The sequence below is a fragment of the Morone saxatilis genome, unplaced genomic scaffold (assembly GCF_004916995.1).
Source record: "Morone saxatilis isolate NCDOM2014 unplaced genomic scaffold, NCSU_SB_2.0 Contig8, whole genome shotgun sequence".
NCBI lineage: Eukaryota > Metazoa > Chordata > Actinopteri > Moronidae > Morone > Morone saxatilis.
The window spans coordinates 13810089-13832045 of NW_023340257.1; the positions used below are offsets into that span (position 1 = coordinate 13810089).

At 40.0% G+C, this 21957-nt stretch overlaps 2 protein-coding genes across 2 annotated transcripts in view; both read right to left on the minus strand.

The window, feature by feature from the left end:
- Positions 1–850: 850 nt before the first annotated feature.
- Positions 851–19201, minus strand: cpda (carboxypeptidase D, a). The gene is made up of 21 exons (XM_035679544.1): positions 18552–19201; positions 17254–17501; positions 12958–13100; positions 12612–12781; positions 11704–12116; positions 11376–11567; positions 10854–11021; positions 10546–10655; positions 10246–10348; positions 9507–9649; positions 9242–9411; positions 8821–9123; positions 8463–8658; positions 8101–8236; positions 7743–7889; positions 6510–6608; positions 6333–6397; positions 6000–6131; positions 5615–5800; positions 3611–3713; positions 851–3228 (listed from the first exon to the last, which is right to left on the minus strand). Exons 1-21 carry the CDS (start codon positions 19199–19201, stop codon positions 3002–3004), a joined length of 4104 nt encoding a protein of 1367 aa, XP_035535437.1. The 3' UTR covers positions 851–3001.
- Positions 19202–21033: 1832 nt separating this feature from the next.
- Positions 21034–21957, minus strand: part of cryba1a (crystallin, beta A1a) — a 2767-nt gene continuing 1843 nt past the window's right edge. Inside the window, exon 6 of the mRNA XM_035680120.1 lies at positions 21034–21603. Coding sequence (XP_035536013.1) covers positions 21456–21603 — 148 coding nt within the window. The 3' untranslated portion in view covers positions 21034–21455. The remainder of the gene's footprint in view (positions 21604–21957) is intronic.

A 21957-nucleotide genomic window follows, 5' to 3' on the forward strand; every position in this document is an offset into this window, starting at 1 on the left:
TATTACTCTGCACTTTTTTTGCACTGCTTTTTGCACTTCTGGTTAGATGGTTAACTGCATTTTGTTGTCTTAGTGCTTGTACAATGACAATAAAGTTCAATCTAATCTAACCTAATCTAAAACTATCAGGGTTGGGAGGCTTTAAAAATGTAATCCAATATAATCACAAATTACCTGCTAAAAAATGTAGTAAGTAACCTAATCCAAGTATCATAATATTATAATATTATTAATATAAGTAATGTAACCTGATCATTTTCTGTTGCTTTTTGGTTTACCCTTAATACCAAACATGCAAATGAAGATAAGAGAAAAGAAATATCAGTAAGAAGTATAGATGCTAAGCATATTCTATAAAACTAATAACAATGTAAGCTTAGGAAAAAAGTAGGAAATGGAAAGATATTTAGCATCAAAAATGTGTCCTGAGCTCATGTATTTTTAAAGACAAATGTATGTATTTTACAATTGTTATCCTACTAAATTATCCCCATTTTTACTAAATGGAACTAATCTGGTTTGTATCCTGAACTCAGTTAAAACTCAGTTACATGCAATACTCAGCAAACCTGAAAATCACTAAGAGAAATCTTAAAGGTTGTTAATGTTAATATTGCATCATATAACCAGCAGTGAGTATTACAGAGCAGTTTGTCAAAAGACTACACTTGACCCAATCAGCCTTTTATATTTTAACAATATTTGTTATCTTTTGATGCAATTTGGATCCTATAAATCCCACCCTCCCAGTGCAGCTTCTTTTTCCAACATCAAGGACTCTTTGGCTTGACGATCTATTGAAGTGTCACAAAACGATACTATCGAAAGAATGCGACACAAAAGCAAGAGAGAAGTTGTAAGATGTTTTATTGTTTTGAGTTTCTGTGCATATTCATGGTTAACATGAATTGCATTTGTTTTCCCATTCACAATTGGCAAACATTATTAACAGTTGATTCCAGTTTATATAAAATCTTCTCATCACTGCGTGACCCTGACACACGCTCAACTTTCAAAATTCATACACACGCACTCAGATACAGCATAGGAAAGAAAAATATACAAAACTGTCTCTCTACACAGATATCAGGTTTAACTTGTGATGATGATGACAGCTGTTTGTATTTGTTTAAAGGAGAAGAAAATAAATCTCTTCTCAAAGTAACTGGAAACCAAGGCAAAGTCTTGAACAAGCTTGTATGTGGTGAAAAACACGCATAACATTCCCAATCTAAGATCTGATTTTAATGATCCAGTGCAAGAACTTTAATTCAGTTAGGAATCGTTACACATGGATTTCAGATGCAAATAAAACATCACATGTGGTTTTCGGCAGTTCGTCTGATAAGCTAGAAGATGCTTAAAGTAAAATTCTATGCCATGTTGGACATTTTAGCACAGGATTACACAGGAACACATCTTTTACTTTTTCCTTTCTTCTATTAACTCCATTTCTCTTCCATCTCTGCACACCTTTGATTTAGAGCCTCTCTAGCAGTGCATATCAACCCTCAAACTAAATTTATACCACAATGGTTGTTATATACTGAGTAGCTTTTAATGTTTTGTGTGACAAATAGGGTCTCAACTCGAAAGGTCAGTTACATTTCACAGTCGAATGGATTGCAAATTTGCCCTTTGCTTTAGAATAAGTTGAGAAAAGTTGGGAAATGGGAATTTCTTTGCACTGGACCTTTAAATCATGTAGTACAGGTGGCTCTGGCATTGATCATTAATGGACGGACAACCCTGGTATGACCTTTGCATTCCAAAGCACTGTTAAACTGTGGGAATAAAAACAGAATTGATATTCCTTGTGAGAAATTATAGACATGGTGAAAATGCACACAGACAGGGCACAGACTCAATGTGACATGCATGAAAGTCAGCAGTAACTTTCCATGTACAGAAATTGCCCTACAACAAAACCTATAGTTTAACAAACAATAAAGGGAAAAACAACAAATACATTCTTCTTATGATTACATAGTTTGGAGTTTTTTTTTCCCTGGCCAATGATATAGGTCAATCCTTGCCTTCTATTTAGTGCAAGTGACTGATGCATTAGAGAACCTTGCACTTACTGGGAAGTGTTTCATTCAAGCATTTCATTTTTAAAGTCTCCCTGATGCTTTAAAGCTTTTGATAAGCTCTCTCCCCCATTGTGATTTTGGCCAAAATTCCCAAGAAAAATACAAAAACTACTGAACCCAGGCCGGCCAGCATAGAGTCAACTGTGCAACGTTCCTACCACCTGAGTATAGGATGGATAATATTCCAACATGGACCAAGTATAATCTTTTCACTATGTTGCTGCTTTCTGTTACATACTAAAGCCCAAGCGGACTTGCAGAAGCCAAGGCACAGTATTGGATTCAGTCTCCAAAAGGCTCGGACACTTCAAATGTGGCAATGCTGTCTTGAAAAGAATCATTTTTTAATTTTATAACTTAATGCATTATTGAAAACAATGCATCATATCAGTGGGAAGGTTGTGTGAGATTAAGCACTTGCATCCAGAGTTCATTATACATCCACTAAACAATAGTTTATTTGGACTTATCGGCTGGAACCCCTTAACCAGGCAGGACAGGTAGTGGTCTAAAAAGAGCATTCTTGCGTGGCTCGGAAATAAAAGAGCTGTGGGCCTCAAAACCTGGACAGATGAGGGCCACAGTGGAACAAACCTATTTCTCTTTTCCATCACCTTGTTTGTCTTTTTCCTCCTGATCCAGTCAGGTAGAGACCCTTCAGTCCAGACACCAGCAGGATTCTCTTTTTATTAATTTAGTACCACTAATAAGTGAGTGGTGGGGAGTGAGGCCTCAGAACTTGATGGTATAACAGAACAAAGTGTCTTTATCGCTCTCTTATCTCAGACATAAAGAGAGACAGAGATGCTGCCTAGAGTTCAACCAGTTCCTTGGTGACCAGGGGTTAAATTAAAAAGTGGAGATCAAAATAAAATGTGGAGCCAACAGCCAAATTAGTACAACACTTTTCAGATTTTGTTGGCATACAGTGTCTCCTCGTCACTTTCACTCTCGTCCTGAAACTCGTGGGCAAGTAGCGACTTCTTGGAGCCCATAGAAGTGAGCCGAATCTCATCGTCATACTCATCTCGGTGCTGTCGTAAACGGTGGAAGCCGTCTTTTTGGCGATTAGACTTTGCTGCGCACACACACCAGATGATGCACGCCGTCACCACCAATGCCGTCATGGAGGCAGCTGCAAGGAGGAAGAGAAATATACGATTCATCAAGTCTGCATACAGTTTCCAGCTGGGCGAATATTACAAAGGCTATTATAACATCACACATCTGACAACGGAGTAATCAGATTCCCATTTAGTTTTGATGATTAAGCACACTAAACATGAAATTGTCAACAACTGAGTACTGAACTGGGAGTTCAGTACTGACAAGGACAATTTTCAAACAAAGAGTTGCATCGTAAGAGCTACAAAGTATGGTAACTGTTAAAAGGTTTTTAGCAACATTAAATCAAGACATCGACATGAAACTACAAGTTGGAATACTTTTATGTGGACATGTCACATAATGCATATAGTCAACACTGGTTACAACAGGCCTTTCATCCACATGCTTACCTGCACTGGCCACCACAAACTCTCTGGGCAGGCCGAAGATGCTGTTATCCATGTCAAACTCAATGATGATAGAGCGAGCAGCTTCATAGGAAGATATCACCACCTGCAACACAGAAAAAAAATAGAAATTTAGTAAGTCTGTAAGCCTTCCTGAAACATGGTCAGATTTCATTAATGTTGGGAAGATGACTGTATAACAGCAACATTTCTAAATCGGGGAATTCTATGTAAAAATCAAACTCTTTCTTTCTGTACTTATTTTGGATGTGGTAGCCTCTAAATATAAACTGCAACCATTTTCATTCAAATAATAAAATGTTATTGTTTTTTGCTATTGTTCTTTTACTAAATTTACTCCTTTACTAACTTAGACGACACTCAAAATGCAACAACAAAAAGAAAAAAAGACATTGAGCTGTCTGCTGAAGCTCCCTACAGAAGAGGGGTTGTTAATTGCCTAATTAGCAAACTTCATTTGCAGGTGTGACTGCTTAGTATAATCTCCTGCACCTTGTCTTTATGTTTAAAATAGGATTTGAGTGCTGGCTCATAAAAATCAAAAATTACTCTGCTATCTTCTGAGAGGTAAATCACAAGAATCTCAGCATTCACCTTCTGTAACTTGCTTGACTTTTCTCCGTAACCAGTGAAGTGTCTTGTTTATTCATTATTTAAGTGCAGTTTAAAAAAAAAAAGCGAAACTAGACCTAAAGCTCAGGAAACAAGGAAACCATGTGGTTTCAGACCTGATTCAGTAATGTTGTCTGAACCCACACCCAGAGTTGTTGCCAAAGAGTAAGTGCACGTCTTGATCCTAATTTTCCTCCTTTTTTTTGTCAATATTGTTTGCTGTTTGCTGTTTGTTATCTGGCATCAACACACAGAAGAACCTAAGTATCCAAATCCACTAAAAGTAATGTCACTTTAATTTCCAGAGGAATGAAATGCGCCCCTATGGACTGAGGCAGAGTATTCGGTGTCCTAAGAAATATGGGGAGACTATTAAAGAGAGGAAATGCATGTTGGCCCCAAGTTACGATTTGGACCTTGTGTGTAAGCAGAGTGACGCCGAACCCCAGAAACCCTTGGATGACAAGTATATAAGGAACGCCGCTGTTCTTCCAGACCTCAAACTGCCCCACAGCAACGGAGCCCTCACTACTGAAGAGACGACCTACAGCAACGCATCAACTAGTCAGCCAGGACCTCTGATGATCCACGGCTTCACTGTACCAGAGTACCAGCAGACATATCATTCAGTGGTGGATCCCTTGCTCTTTAGTCCTTGTGGGAAGCTCACAGTCTACAGTCTGGAGCAGGGGCGCAACATTAAGGAACATCTGTTTAAAGAGCTGGCCTACCCCACGCTTCAGATTTTCGAGCAGCCAAACGGAAAGGTGGAGGTGATTGAGAGATTTTGTGTGCTCCGCCCTACACCTGTCATAGACATAGACGGTAATGGGGAAACAAAGTAATATACTCTCAAAGACATTCGGACATGAGTGTGCCTTTTTTTTAATTTATGTCTCTTGATACTTCATTTAGGCCATAGAGTGGCGAAATTTATATTTCGAATGTTTATTGAAAGAAATTGATGTCAAATGGTTGACATTTTGCAAAGAAGCTCCTCTTTATAAAAACACTTCAACAAAGTCAAATTATGCAAAACCTAAGAAGCCAAAATATCAAAAGCATCCACCTAAACTGCATCCAGAGTGTTTCAAAGTATATCAAATAATTTGTTTGTAAGCTTGTCAACCACTAAGATAATGTGTGTGTCTCCACCTGTTCAACATGTGGTTGCAACCAGGGCACAGCTGATTTCTGCCTTCATAAAATCAATATTCAAAACCAAACATTGTAAGTATTTTATTCTACTCTGTATTATCATCCCCATTCGATGCTTCTTGTGCCACACCTTCAAAATTTTTCATGGCCTCATAAACTTTTTAAGCCCCGTCATTCCAAGTCTGCATAATACATTGTATGTGTATAACGGTGTACCTCTTGACGTTGTTGTTGGTAACCATCAGCAACAGCTTCAATGTTGTGGTTGCCAGGAGCCAGCAGCGCATGGAAGTAGCCGCCTTCTGCAGTAAAGACTCTCACTCCACCGTTCAGTACAATGATCGCCCCAACAATAGGCTTTCCACTCTTGTCCCTGACCACGCCACGCACCCCTTTATGGACCTGGATTGGGTAGAAATAGAGGGAAAATTTAAGGCTGGAAGGTGATGGGGAAAAATTATCATGTTAAATAACTGAAAATATCTCATTTAAGATTAGTCACAAAAGTTCAAGTCATACAAATGTTCAAAATCTATACTTAGTAAAATGAACAAGTCTATTAACAGTGTCCATGTTGTGTTGATAAAATATTACATCATACCTCCACCAACATGCTGAGGAGAGCCTTCTTGTTCTCAGCCCAGAGTGTGGCCAGATGCTCAGCAGAAGGGAACAAACAGCAGCCAGTATACACTGTGATTTCTGGACAGTGGCCAAAGTCCATGCTGAAGTCCTGGGAGGACACGTAAACATGAGATAGCACACAAGACCAGGGCTCTCCAAACTAACAGTTAGGGTCTCAAAACTGTTTACTGAGCTGAAACATGAAGTGAGCTTTTTCATTTCAGGTCATATTTGGTAAAAACTCACTACATAGCAGCAGCTTGGAGGCCATCTTAACTGCTATCACAGACACTGCAGTGCACAGACTTACCTTCATGCTCCCCATGTGACTTTGTCTCTCTGCTGCCCTCATGACTCCATCTGGGATGTTGCCCACTGAGTAAAAGAAAAGTTCCATTAGTCGTTATCCACAATCATCTTAAGTGCCCATATTCATACGACTGGTGACATGAGAGCAAGAATTATTCATAGTGCTTAAGTTACATACTCTGCCCATTATTTGAACATCCAGTGTCCCCGAGGTGCATCTTGGGGTGGTTGTTGGCATAAACACTTGCCAAGTACTTCAATGTACCCTCATTTTCAACTGTAAAAAAAAAAAAAAAAGATTAAAACAAAACCACACAGCAGAATTTAGTTCTATTAAACAGTGTTTGTTGGTTTATCATTTGTCCTACTCTTTGAAAATTGCTGTTATATAATGTTTATAAGTACAACTGAAAAGCCTGTCATGTCAGCCTGTAGGCTGTAAGGAAAAGTACATTAGTGCTGTGACTGCATTTACCAACATTTTAAGTTACAAACAAAACAGTGTAAAGCCCCACGAGTGGCATCCAGACATTATTTGAAGTGTTGGACACAAGAACAAAAGTGACTGTTTACTTTAAATAGGTTTATAGTATCATTTTATTTTATCAATAAGGTGGGTCTATAAATATCATATTTTGTCCTCAGGGTGGTGCTAGAGGAGAGGATTTAGCGTCTTTTATTCTCTTGGAGTATAACTTCTATTTCGGCAAATTTCATGGTAATCAGCCACTTCGACATATAATATAAAGTTGATAATGTGGAGACATTCATGGAGTGTCAAATTGGGATCCGTTGGGATCATGAACAGTAAATGTCATGTAAATCAGCCAATTAGATTTTGATGTCTCTTGAATACATAGTACAGTGTATGGAAGATTTGGCCTTATGGTGGTTAGGTAAACACATCATCATTCATCTATCCTCATGGCAACATGCATATCCATACCAAATTTTCCTTTAATCTGGCCACAAGTTGTCAAGATAATTTGCTCTGGACTTAACATGCTAGATGTATGACGTGTGCAATCATAACAGTGGTCCCATTTCATCTAGATTAACTGATTTTAAAATCTTAAATTTACTACAAGGACTTCTAAACTGCTTATAAATCTGTTTTAATTTAATACTGATGCCTTGATATGACCTACATAAACTAACAAGGCCATCAGTGAGAAGACTGGTATTTCTATATAGTTCTTAATGCCTGCCAGGGGTCGGATTGGGTCACTTTCCCTTTGAAATCCATGAAACAAGATGGTAGAAACACCACTGTGTTTTTGTCCACAGGGGGGCCAGATTTAACACAAAATAAAAGGGGTTTTTTGAGTAAATATACTATATATTATATAACCTAGCAAGGCATTATTTCTGAATAAGTATTCAAACAAAAAGCAGTTCTCTGCATACTTACCAGACTGGACAGGTTTGTCATAAGGGTACGTAGCAACAAGGGAGCCTCCATCAAGGGCTACAGACAAAGTGTAGCCCCTGTCTAGAATCAACTCCATCATCGCTCTGGTCTCTGGTTGGGCCTCCACCAAACGCTGAGATGCATTGCCTAAGAAAGGAGGTAAACAGATAGACAGAAAATTTAGTTTGTTAGAGCATGCTTAGCTTTTTATGGCAAGTGTATGTACAAGAAATTGTTACATTCAAAACAAATCTTTGAGAATTGTATATTGAATAATCAGACTGAACCATCATTGTTAGTCTCTCTCTCTCTCTCTCTCTCTCTCATTCAGTTTCATACACAAATCCATACGACTCACCGAAGAAGTCTGTGTCCAGATCCTTGCCATGAGAGTTGCTCAAGCCCTGGGTGGAGGTGCACTGCTTTTCAACAGCCAGTTCTCGTCCATCTGGGTTGATAGAGGGCACGATGACGATCCGGGTCTCATTGATCAGCTAGTGAAGATAAATGGAGAAGAAACAATTACAGACATGGCTGAACTATACTACTATTAGTACTACTGTATTTACTGTGACTGGTTCTTTCCAGTCAAGACAAAATTACGATACAGACTGAGAAAAATTTACTTCTTTTTAAAAAACAAAGATCATGCTGAACACAGTTGATACATATAGACCAAGCTATCAAACACTATATTTCCCGAGGGGCCCCAAAACTCACCCTGGTGATGACTGGGTTCTTGCCATAGTTGATACACAGGAAGGCAGCAAACTCCAGCAGAAGCTCTGTGCCCACTGGGGCATTGCCATGGATCCCTGCTACAAAGCGGATCTTGGGCTCAGACGGTTCAGCTTCCCCTGGTTTGTTGGAGATTTCCAGAGCCCAGATAGTTCGAAACTCCACACTTTGACCCAAACTGGACACAGAAGAGAAGAAACCAGAATATAGGTCCGTATTTTAAGAGAAGTAACTGAAGTTATGCCACACAGAGCAGATCTGGACAGCATTGACCTTAAATAACTTGACAGGATATACTTAACTAGGATGAGAGCTTTGTGGAAAGATAAAGTCTCCCTACCTTTGTAAAGATGTAATTTTGGGAAAGTTAAGCGTGAGGCCTCTCACGAAGGCCGCCATCTCGTTGTAGCGTCTGTAGCGGAAGCTGTTCTCTGTGGCTGTGTTCTTGACCAACTGCTCCAAACCCTGGCCTAGAGAGAGGTCCTTGATTAAGCTCTGGAACTCCTTCTCAGATGGGTTCTGTGTGGGCTGGGGGCCCTCGAGAGGCTTGCCATTTGGGTCTGAGTGTATACGTGTGAGTCTGAAGTCCACCACCTCTGCTACATGCTTTGAGACTGTGGCGTATGTCCTCACAGATTTATATCTGGACAACAGATATATTAAATTAAAATTAATAGCATTGGATGCAAAATACAGAAAACATACAGAAACGTCATGGTAAATTCTCTTGTTCGTTCTTCCCTCTGAAATCCAAACCTCACCCATGTGCGGAGGCAGTAATAGAGTAAGTCCCGGGGGCCAGCAGTCTCCAGTAGTCTCCAGTATGAGCCGTGGTGATGTTGTGGTCTATCTCCTCCACACTAATGGTGGCATTGGGAATTCCTGTACCATCCCCACTGTCAGAGACTGTGCCCTTTACTCCAATGTGGACCTACAGAGACACAAAACCACATAAACGTGAGTAGATGCAATACTGAGTAAAGTGAGGAGAAAGCTCAATGTAATATTAATATTTGTGTTTATTACCTGGTCAATAAACTGAAGTAATGCTCGTCGGTTTTGTTCCCAGTATTTTGGCAGCTCTTTGGCCATGGGGTACTTCACACAGCCCAGCTCAATGGTCACCTCAAAACAGTTGGTGTTTAAGTAGTTCCAGTCCTGCATGCCACCTGGAGAAAAAGAGCCACTTTAGACACAAACTTGAAAGCTTTCACTTAAAGCCACTGTAGCATCTATGATAGCTTAGGTTAAGGGTTAGAGAAAAATAAATCCCAGTGAAAGGTGGTACAATCTATGTGTTGTTTCGTAGCATTTTATTCTCAGTGTCACCAAGTCAAACCTGTCCTTTGCTGTACCACTGCAGGGCACTGTCAGAATTACAAGGGCTTTAATTAAATGTCAACTGCGCACAGGCTTAAAGAGTCAAAATGTGGCAGATTTACTTTATATCTCCAATAGGTAATTACAATATTGTGTCCTTTACTGAAGAACTAGGAACACTGAGACCTACAACTACGGTAGCTAATTTTATTTCTTTATTTTATAACCAACTGACTAAACTTGTAAATAAAACATAAATATCAATTTTCTGTGTATTTTGAGGCTATAAAATAGAAATCTGAATTGTCCAAAGAACTTACTTTCTAAATAAAAATAACTTTTCCTGATTTTGTGAATAAACTAAACACCTCACATAGAAAAGGGTGCTTTGATCTTCTGTGGAAAAAATGAATGTGGTGAGTAGTAAAGGAAGACGTAGGCGTACCAGGAACATTGTACCAATTGGCACCATTGGTGATGCCATCCTCAAAATATTCATCAGGGTACAGGTCCTCACAAGGGTGCCCATTGTGCATCAGAGGATTCTCCTGCACGAACATTACACACAAGTGAGAACTCAACAATGAGCACTGTTGTAGTCAAGTTTTCAAACCTCGTCTCTCCTCAGATTTCACAGTCAGTGGCTTTTATCAGCCCTGTCCACATATTATATTCAATTATAACATGAAACCACATGCAGACAGTGTTCCAACCTGAAACAGATCCAGCAACAGTGTCCAGTTACCTGTGAGTAGGCTTTAGACACCTGCTGAAAGAGTTTGTCATCAGGCGACTGACTGTACTGAGTTATCCCGTTTCTGTCATCATCATAAGGGTAGTTGACCACCAAGGAACCTACATTGCACAACACAAAGATAAGACAAATCAGTAAGACATCTGAATTGGCGGTTAAAATTAAATATAATATGCATAACTGGATGACTGGATAATCTAGCCTAATACTTTAAACTTTAAACTTTGTTTGTCTTGTTACCATCTTAAAACATACAACATTACAATCTTTAGCACTAAAAGATCAAAATAAGACCGTGCCTCCATGTAGGTTGGCTGACAGGACAAAGGGGATGCTCTTCAGCCAGTTCATCACAGCTATAGTCTCTGGCTGTCTGGGTTCTGTGATGTTGGTAAACTGGTCCGGGAAGTTGCGGTTCAGGTCAAAATTGTTGCTGTTGTTGCGCCCTCTGTAGCCCTTTACATCACCTGTGAGGAAATAAGTGCTAGTGATTAAGCATCAACTTGTATCTGTAACCTCAGCATGTTCATGTTTGAAGAAGTACACAACCACAGCTCCACCTCCTCTATACTTCCTTTCTACGTGCTCAGTTGAGACTTCCCCTGTATATGAATGTGATGAATGTGGTGTGGTCACATTGCAAGTGAAAAAACACTCAAAGAATGTAAGTTAAGTGATTAAATTACTGTTCAAGACCTGTAATGTTACACATTTGCTAGTGTATCCAAAGCAATATACCTAACACCTGCATTATAGTCTAATGTTTCATGTCTCCATTTCATCTGTGCAGGTAGTGTTACTTGTGTGCTCCTTTCTCTTACCTTCAGATGCTTCTTCATAGCCGTCAGGGTTCATAGAAGGCATGATGTGAATGCGAGTATTGTTGACCAACTTAGTGACCTCCGGGTCAGTGCCATAATTACGGCACAGGTACTCGATGAGGTTGAGCATTAACTCTCGTCCCACCACTTCGTTACCGTGCATGTTGGCTATATACTTGAACTCCGGCTCACCTGATAGGAGGAAAAAAAGGAGGTCAGAGTAAGAATTCCTAATAAAAGATGACATTACACATTTAAAGTCTTCAACATATGTAAACAAAAGTAAGTATTTCTTGGCAACTCCTTTAAGCAACTTTCTAAGACATACCATGCTCGTGGACTTTGGGGTTGTCTGAGATGACCATCACATAGAGCTCAAGGTTTTTCACAGAGCGGCCGACTGAGTAAAGGTGGACAATAGATGGGAACTCGCTGCTGTACTTGCGCAAGAAGAGCTCCATGTCTGCAAAGTTGTGATGACGAAATTCCTGGGGCTGGACGGGCTGGTGTTCAGGAGGAGGCAAAGGAGGGCTGCTCTTGTTTTCCTCAGAGGGAACCACCGTGGGGTTAGAAGAGTTGGTAGTGGTGGTGGGGATGTTTTGATCATTGGTGGATGTCATGGAGTATGCAGTCACAGTGGTGCTACCTGCAGCCTCGCTGACCACAGGTGCCAAGGTGAAGTTAAGTTCTGTGGCTTTTCCTTCCAGGACCTGGACACCATGAACTGTCATTGGTGTGTACCTGTGTACAGAAAAAAAACACCTGCTTGAGGACTTCAGCTCCACCTTAAAATCACCAGGAAGAACCAAACTTAGATGTCACAGATTGCATGACAAAAAACCATCAGTGCAGTTATCTTTTAATCTCTCCTCCAGGAAGTTATTCACCAGTGAACTTATGAAACACATTTTTCTTCACTTCAGCTACAAAGCTTACTCTGTGTTACTACAGGAAGTAATTGATTTATGTTGTTATGCATTTCTTTAGGGCAGCACTTGTGGGTAAATCTAGCTGAGACATGGAGACTGAGCTTCATTGTTTGATAGGGAGATGGTGGAGAGCCAGTTTACAAATTTTGCTTAGTTCATTATGATCTGGCAACAATAAACAGGCAAAGAACAGCTCACTGGTTTTTCAAAGATCACTGAATTGAATATTTTTAAGTGTTGTCCTTTAATGCCTAACCTTTGTTTTCAAAAACCTGCTAGGTGAAGAAAGTTCATTAGTATTACTCACCCTGGGACCACAGCGGTGATGTTGTATGTTCCTGGGATAAGGAGACGATAGAAGTCCCCATATTTCCCTGTGGTGAGGTTGTGGCGAATCCCTTCCACCACAATGCTGACATTGGGGAGGGCAGCTCCACTGATGGCATCTTTCACATAGCCACGGGCACCTATATGGACCTGGAAGACAGATGTATTGTTAATACAAAGGACATGTTGCTGAACTGGAGCAATAGTATGCCAAAAAATATCAGGCTAGATTTGATTATGGCATTATCCTTTTAAATAAACAAACAGAATATACATTAAAATGAATGCTGATGTATCATTAATCTTTTTTTAGTTACAATCTATACCTTTTCCATGTAGGCTAGTAGAGATTCCCTGTTCAGATCCCATTGATTATGAAGCTCAGCAGCAGGAGGATATTTGCAGCAGCTCAGCTCCATGGTGATTTCCAGACAGTTTCCATAGAGGTAGTTGTAGTCCTGCATCCCTCCTAGATAACAAGCCAGCAATGTAATGGCAGAACACATTTAATTTAAGTGTCTAAATCCAGGAACGGATGTGTGCAACATGTAATCATAAAGTAAATTCCTAAACATGCTCTTCTTAGCTAAGTTTGACCCCTACTGGCGCCAGGCCGATTGAATAAAAGAGAGACAGCTCTGTCTTGAAAGGCTTGAGCCCGTCTTTGTCTCTTCAATGCCACAATTTAAAGACAGTGTTTAATGTGGCAACAAGCCATGACATTTGCAGATCGCCGGTCACCCTAGCCCCCCCCCAAGTAAGGCAAACAAAAAAAAGACACACAGAAGGGCAGGCTGTTCGGCTGTTCGGCTGGCCATCCCACAGGAGCGAGAGCAGGCAGCGAGAGCAGGCAGCCAGAGCCTCCCTGGCTGGAGGGTTGCCATGACTGCCTGCTGTGGGGCCACTGGAACTCAATGAAACTGCCACCATTTGCCACTTTGGAACAGTAAAAGTGAAGGGCTCACACACCAAACACTGACAAATAACTTCAGCAAAGAAACCAGCTTCACACCAGCCTTAATGAGGAAGACATCACACACACCACAACTGATAAATGTCGGTCTACGCTTTAGCGATCACACAGACAGTACTACATATGCCGTAAAGTGCAATGAGTACTGCTTCAGTGCTGCTATCTGTTTTATTTAATTCCTATGTATAGTACTTTACGATCACTGAACAAAACTGTGAGGATTCTACAGCTTCTACAGCTTCTACTGACCATTTGGTTAAATTGCCAAACATTTATACTTCTGCCGATTTTTAAACAATCTAATCTGCTTGCCTGATGTTGAGATCCTGCTGAAAGTTATATTTCTAGCAGAATTTGGAAACTGAGGGAAAAAAGGATCACAGAAGAGCCGCAGGCTGTGATGTGGTACAGGCCTTGGCTCTGAGAGCAGGCGTACCAAAATATACACGACAAACACAAGTTCTTCTGAGTCATTGCCAGTCAAGCGACAGCTGTTCAGCCGTCTGAAACTTAGCGAGGGTAACTGGCTGCCAGGGCATTCACTGTAAATGGAAACTTTAGAAGACGTGATAACCTCTTATAAAATGGCACACTGGACAAGTTTCAGTTGTTTTTCAGTTGTTAATTTTGCACAGGTCTGGCAGAACAGAAGAATGGGCTTCCCCATTGTATATTTCCAGAGTAACTGGTGGGTACAACCATTTACACAGAACAACAGGGACCACATCCTTTGAGATTATTTTGAATACGGGTGGTGTAGAGATGTGTCGGGGTAATTCATTAGAGCTTTTACCCTCTGCGGTGGCAGCAGAGACAGCAGGGTGCTATGTCAACAAAACAAAACGTAAGCTTTGAAAAAAATCCTCACCTCCTAATGATGAGCAAATAACGCAAGACAAAATCCATCCAGGGCTGCAACAGCCAACAATATAAAACTCTTTTCTCCAGGTCACAAGGCATTAGGTACTGTCCTGTTATTTTAAGCCTTTTAAACCGAATGTACCATTCATTTTAAAGTAAACATCTCCCATATCCTGATAGAGCATGACAAACACAGAGGTCGTAGACCAACCTTAAATATCCTGTTTATGTACCGGATCCAGTGGCACGCCCTGAACTTAGCAGGAAACCACAGCCCAGACAATGGAGCAAAAGTTAGAGCGAGTAACTGAAGTTGCTGTGTAGGACACAGGGATGTGTATAATACAGGATGACCTTAAGGGTTTAGTGATACTGCAATGCAATAACAAATTACCCTATTTCTTGTCAAGCATTTATAATGATACTGTAATCCAGGAGGGAAAAACTATTTAAGAGAGTTTTACTGTCACTGGACTGTCAGCAGTTTACGGTGACACAGCGTAAAGGTATGACTATCACCAGTGTGAACGTTCACAGGCACTTCCAGGGCCTCAGATTATCACAGCAACAGAGCGGTATTTCCATACAGTAAAATGATATTCTTCTTCTCTTGAAGGGACGTGCATCTTTTAACACATACTGGATTACAATAACCTAGGCCTACAGCTTTGAACAAATACCCCATAAACATTTTGACCAGTTTAAAATCACTAAAAACACAACAAACCCACAATATACATTTTTATACAACAAAACCAGGGTGCTCTAGTTCATGTACTGAGGGTTACAGAAACCAAAATACAGTTAAACAGTAAAGAACGCTGTATACTGTGTCAAAAGATTATGAGTCGAGATAACATGTTATGCTGAATCATCATTCCAAAACCTGACTGCCACACAAATAATGTCCTGTTAACTGACTCCTGGTCCTGGCGTTTCGCCTGGGTCACTCGTTATGTCACACAATGTCCTGGCCATTTCCATCATCTGCCATTAGCCCAGTTTTAGCAATGACATTTCGTCCACTGAGACATGACGGACAGATACAGGCTTTGTCCATTCAACAGTTTTACACTTTTTGCTGTTTATCTTGAAATATGAACACTGTTGGTGCTAATAGCTTTAATAACTGGCTTCTATTACAGCCTGAAACTTCTCTGCCTGAATACTGGCTGTTGTGTTGGGAAATCTTCAGCTAAAACAGCCATTCAGTAGAGTCCGTGCTTCTAGATTTGGATGACAATTACAGCCAACATTTACACAGTGTGTGTGCTCGTGGCTTTGGTAATGATTTACTGCTTCAGGTGGTAAACAGACAAACATGTAATGACATGATAACACGTTAAAGTGACCTGCAATTGGGACAAATACAGGTGTTTTAAGGAATCCTGAAATGAATCAGTTTTAATACAAACATTATAAAATCTAGGGGGATGATGCAGGTAAATTAATTATTAGAGGTTTTTAAAAAATTAAATACTTTTGCTTTTAGTCTGTATTATTATCATTATTATTATTACCACCAGTGATGGAAATGTACACACTAAATATCAAACACACTTGTAAAACAGAAGAAAAGGAATTACCATGAAAGCAAACAAGGTGCCATTTCTGAAGAATTTTGGTTCAGTCAAGTCACTTAATCTAACCAAAGCGCAACGTGCATGCATGCTATGCATGGGAAATTACCCTTACCTAAAATTTGCAACAACAAAGCACATCTCAACAAGAAAAGCAGTGCGGTAACCTGAAGCTGAGCCCCTCACATCACCACATGGAAACCCGTCGGACAACCAACAAAAGTATGCTGATCAGGTTACTGCCCAGGTGATGCAGAGAAGAGCTGTTTCTGAACCTGAATGAAGTGGAGCTCATGGAGAAAAGTAAAGGCAGCATTTACTTTCGCTGCTAAAAAAAAAAACTATTATTCAGAGACTCAACAACTCAACATTATTTATACAGTACCTTTCTACAAACATGCAGCCCAATAGCAAATAGCAAAATTGAAACAACACATGAAAACAAAATGAACAATCATAAATAAAACTGCATAAAAATAACAAAATAAACAAAAAAGAAAACATATAAAATAAATGTCAATAATTAAAAAATAAACAACGTACACAGTGCTGCTATATGGAGTGTAACAGTGCTCACAGTAACAACAAACTTAACGTTGCACTTTATATGAGCTTATTAGATGAAAAAATAATGATCGTGGAATTTGCCTCTAAGCAGCTTTTCTAACAGTTCAACTATTCAACATTACTTAATCTGCCATGAGAGAAAACCTTCACATGACAACAGCTTGAAGTCTGATAGGAAATTGTAATTTGTTCCTGAGTCTCCTACAAGCAGGTTGTAGCTTGTATAAAACTCGTACGAACCCACATATACTGCACACAGTCCAACAATAATAAGTCACATTCTTGGCTTTCAGACGGGGGAGCAGCAACGAAGGTTAGACTGTCCTCACAAATACGTTTAACAGCAGTCTTAACTTTCCTGCTGTCCACAACAAATACATCAAACTTGAGGTAAATAAGAGAACACTGACTGGACAAACTACAAAACAATATCTTCATTCAAAGACACAACACACCAATTCCACTTCTGTTATCTCCATGGCAACACAACAGAGAGTTATACCTTTTAGCTCAATAACAAAAAGGTGAGACGCTACATTGAAGTCCATATGAAACATACAGGATGTGACCCACACAACCACAACACTGAGTTATCAGACACTAAACGAGGCATCAGATCAATGAAACATGACTCATCTTACCAGTCACGTCATACCACTGTGCTCCATTGGTGATGCCATCTTTAAAGGTTTCCTCTGGGGTATCGGGACAATTTGGCTCTCCAGTCTTCATCATGGGGTGGTTCTGGGAATACACAAGGGCCAAGAAGCGAAACAGACTGTCGTCCTCCGACTGGCTGTAGTGGCCCTGCCGCTGGTGGGAGGCCGAGTCATCAAAAGGGTAGCTGGCAACCACCGTGCCGCCATGCAGGTTCCCTGACAGCACGAATCTGGAAGGACGATGGCACATTTTAGAAGCAGCCAAAAAGGACATAGACGAGGGACCTTGGCACTAAATGCATTGGACATTTTGGGAGATAACCACTTGATTTGTCTAACTCAGACTGATGAAACTCAAATGAACCTCAGGCTAACTTCACAATGCCAGAACAAGGACTGGATTCTGTCCCCATCTCCTCCATTGGAGTTACTTTAGTGATCTCTCTCTCTCCCTTTCAACTCTTTCAATCTACATATAGGCATGGGAGTATTCTATACAAATAAAGTTAATAAAGTGTGGTCCTTTCCTTTAAAAAGCTATGGGGAAACAATGCTGTCTAAATACTTTGAGGGAAACTCCCTTTTTGTATGTGAAATGCAATATTTGTGTGCATGTTGGGTCGAAGTCTAGTCTAGTCCAAGTGTCTTCCAGCCAGGAGAGAAGTTTTTTCTGACTATAATGAGTCACACCTCCTGAGGCTCTAATGAAGAAGGAAACTGAGGGGGAACTGAGTTACTCAGTGACCAAAATGTTTGCCAAATTAGGGCTGAAACTAAAAACTCTCATTATTGATTAATCTCTTTATCTTTTTAATGATTTTCTTTGGCATTTACAGCTTGATTGGATAGCTGATAGCATAGAGGCACACAGGAAATGGGAACTGGGCATGTTTGGCATTTTTAGAAGAAGATTTACTTTAACTAAATTATTGTGAGGGGGGTTGTGAAAATAAATCGATAATCGATAAATCAACCGATCATGTCAGCTGCACTGCCAGGTGAACCTCTGTTTTAACATACCATACCATTACGGTGTCCCAGTGCAGTAAGTCACACCTGCTACCCCCTGCGGTCTTAATGGAGACAAAGAACTGAGTTGCACATTGACAGGAATGTTTGTTACTCTCCAAATCCTCCATTGTGAGATACACATTGGTTAAAAAGTGTTTGAGGAAGTTTTACTGGAGCCAGTCGACCTCAAACACCGGGACATTGGGTTTTTTTGTGTACTCAGGAGTGTGTGTGTGTGTGTGTTTGTTTCATAGAAGAAAGAGACTCACTTTTTCTCCTGGATCCACCTGATCACAGCCATGACCTCGGGGACGTTATCTGGACTGACCCTGGTCCCTTCATACTGGTCGGGAAAGCTCCTGTTCAGGTCCACATTTCTGGCGTTGCTTCGACCCCCGTTGTCCCCGTTGCAGTCCCCCTCTATGGACTTCTCAAAGCCGTCAGGGTTCATGCTGGGCATGATATAAATATCCGTGGTGTTCACCAGCTCAGTGATACGCGTTTCCTCCCCATATTTAGCCAGCAGGTACTCCACAAGGTACACCAACACCTGCCTGGACACGGTTTCGTCGCCGTGCATGTTTCCGACGTATTTAAATTTGGGTTTCCCCGGTGTGTCTGTGTTGGGGTCCTTTGTGATCCGCATCACCCAGAGCTCCCTGCCCTCCACAGACTGCCCTATGCTCGACAGGTTAGCTATGTGAGGGTATTTCTGGGCTAAAGCCTGTAAACGCCCGGTTAGGTCATCATAATTGTAGTATTTGTCGTAAGTTTCTACCGTTTCCTCCGTCGAGGGGCTGACGCTTCGTGTCCGGTGCAGCCTGTCGTCACCGAGGGAGACTGCAAGAAAGAGAAGAAAGGAGAAAAGTGACACCCGTAGTTTCGGCGTCGTCGAAAAATGCTCCCAAACGCGGACCATGTTGATGTTTCTTCTACTTCTAAACCATTCGGACTTTCCGTTTGAACAACAAACGCCGGGGTTGAATATTTGATGAGTGTTTTATCTCCCCAGCGACAGACGTATTTTCGCTGTCAGAGCCAGTCTGGCCTGTCTGTTTCCATCTACTTCCGCTCCTCTCACAGGGGGCGGGGCTACACGATGATGTAGAAATTTAAGGTGGACCGGTAGAGATACGTTACATGTTTTTGTTGTTTTTTTTTACTTTTTTTGTTTGTTTTTTTTTACTTTTTTTCTAGAATTTCTGCAGTTAATAACAGCCTCTAAAATGGACCATGGTGATTCATTTGAGTGTATTTATTCCCTGGCAATACCATCTGAGTGTGTCGATGTGAATTGTGCACAATTATTGGCACTTACATTTAGGTAGTGAATCCTTAATCGGAGGAGCTATTTGTAAACTTCTTAAAAACAGATTATTTTTCTGTCTTTTTGAGTAAAATGACAAGCATTTTATTTCACCCTTTTGTTATGAATGGAATAATAATAATAAACTTTATTTATATAGCAATTTTCAACATTATAATTGTTATAAGTTTGTTATAAAGTTCATAAAGTTACCGATAACTTAACATCCCTATTTATTTGTTTGTATGTTTTTACTGTAGGATTTATTTATTTTAATACATAATTTACTTTTTAAAATATTTCTTTCCCTTTGATACATCTGCTGACTGACATATTTTGCCCTGGTTCCCTGTAGATTTTGTTCAGACATTTATATTGCTATTGTGCTTGTTTTAATTGGCTTGCCTGAACTTGTACAATGTCAAAATGTTTGTACTATATGTTAATAAAATAATAAATATATTTTGTTTTTATAAATATATAGGTGATTAGATGTATTTTTGTACTACAGTACAGATTTGTTATATGTATGTTTTATGACTCAAAAATCCTGAAAAGTTTATGTTGCATAATTAATAGCACAGAGTGAAAATGGTACACTTAAATTACATGAATTAAATTTAAAATTACCAAAACAAAACAAAAACAAAAAAGATGAGACACTCGAGCAGTGTCGATGATTATTTGGACCATGTTAAAACCTCTTTCACTTAAGCCTCACTCACACAACTGACACTTCACTACCCATAAGCATCCACTATCACAAACACTTTATAAGTGTTGTGTGTTTCTTTATATATTTTAGAAACTCAATACCTAATATATTTTTGTTATTAATGACTCCATAGATAAAATACAGCTCCCATTACTGTACAAAACAGGGGCATCCAAAAACTCCAAAAGGAATCTTTCTCTCATGGAGCTCTGAGTGTTTTTGTTTCAATATTTTGAGTTCATTCTTCTAACCGCTCAGTAATGCAAACATTCAGGATCTAAGTGACTAAATTACAATATAATTCAGTGTGTGGTTTTCTTATCAATGCTGTTATGCTATTAACTGTTATCAGCAACCTTTATGCAAAAGCTTTTGTTGTGTGTATGGGTGGAGCAACCACAATAAATTTCACTTGTTTGTTTTGCTTTACTTGTTGATTTAATTCTTTAAGTGTAACTCTTTTGTTACAATGATATCAAGGGATGGTATTATGGGAAAAAAACTGCTTCTCATGATTTCTAATAATTAACCAGTTGCACTCACACCAGACTATACAAGAATTATTCTAGTTTACACCGCTCATCTTTGGAGTAAGCTTCTCGTGAACTTGTAAGCCCCTTTTTATGTTTAAGATATAAAGCAAGTGGTAATAGTCAGTGTAAACCATCATTTGATGTGATTTCAATATGAAAATGAATCACAACTGAGCACCATGGAGTTTAGCAGCATACTCTTGTATTTCTCTTTATTTCATGTTGCCCATTCATTCTTTATTAATCACTGGTAGCGCCATGTTTACCCACAAATATGAGGAGCAATGACTCTGAGTGACATTATCATCCTGCCGCCATGAGGCCTTTAACTTCCTCTTCTTCTCTCCTCAGTGGGGCGTCAGTCAGGGGCTTCTCTTCAGTGGCTGTTTTTCTTCTTTCCTTACTTCTTTCTTTTTTTATCAAATTTCTCTTCATTTTTTTTTTATTAGGCAACAGAACAAAACAAAAGTGCGGTAAACATTGTGAAGCACCAGAAAGTGTCAGACTTAGTTCACTAAGGTCTGACAGAGCTGGCTAAAGCTTGGAATGACTGGGTGAAGGGAGGAGGAGGAGGCGGAGGAGGTAAAGCGTGAGAGGATGGGAGAGGCGGCTGCAGGTCTCATTGCTGGATTCGACGCACCGACTGCACCTGGAAGGACTGAGCATGGGAGCCCCACTCTCTGTAATGTTTGTACTCGCCGCCATGACGATCACACTCCATGATGTACTGGTAACCACGGTAACCTGGGAACTGGTAGCACACCCAGCTGGAGGAGGAGAGACGGAGGGGTGGAGGAGGAGAGGAAAGCAGTGATTAATGATAAATATGTGATTTACACAGTGAGTGAAATTAAGCCTACATAATATGAAATGCATTTAGATTAAAAATAACCACACTTAAAGTGAATAAGCCTGGGACGTGAGTTACTGTCAACCACATTTTTTTTTATAGGATGGATGGGTAAAAACTGAGAACTAACCTTAAAGAAAATAGAATCTTATATACGATATGAGCATCTACAAATACATATATAAAGTCACAAAATGAAGTTGCAATGGATGAGGAATGGAGGAATGGGATGGAGTAATGGTTAAGATGTGCTTAAGTAAGTTTGAGCGGA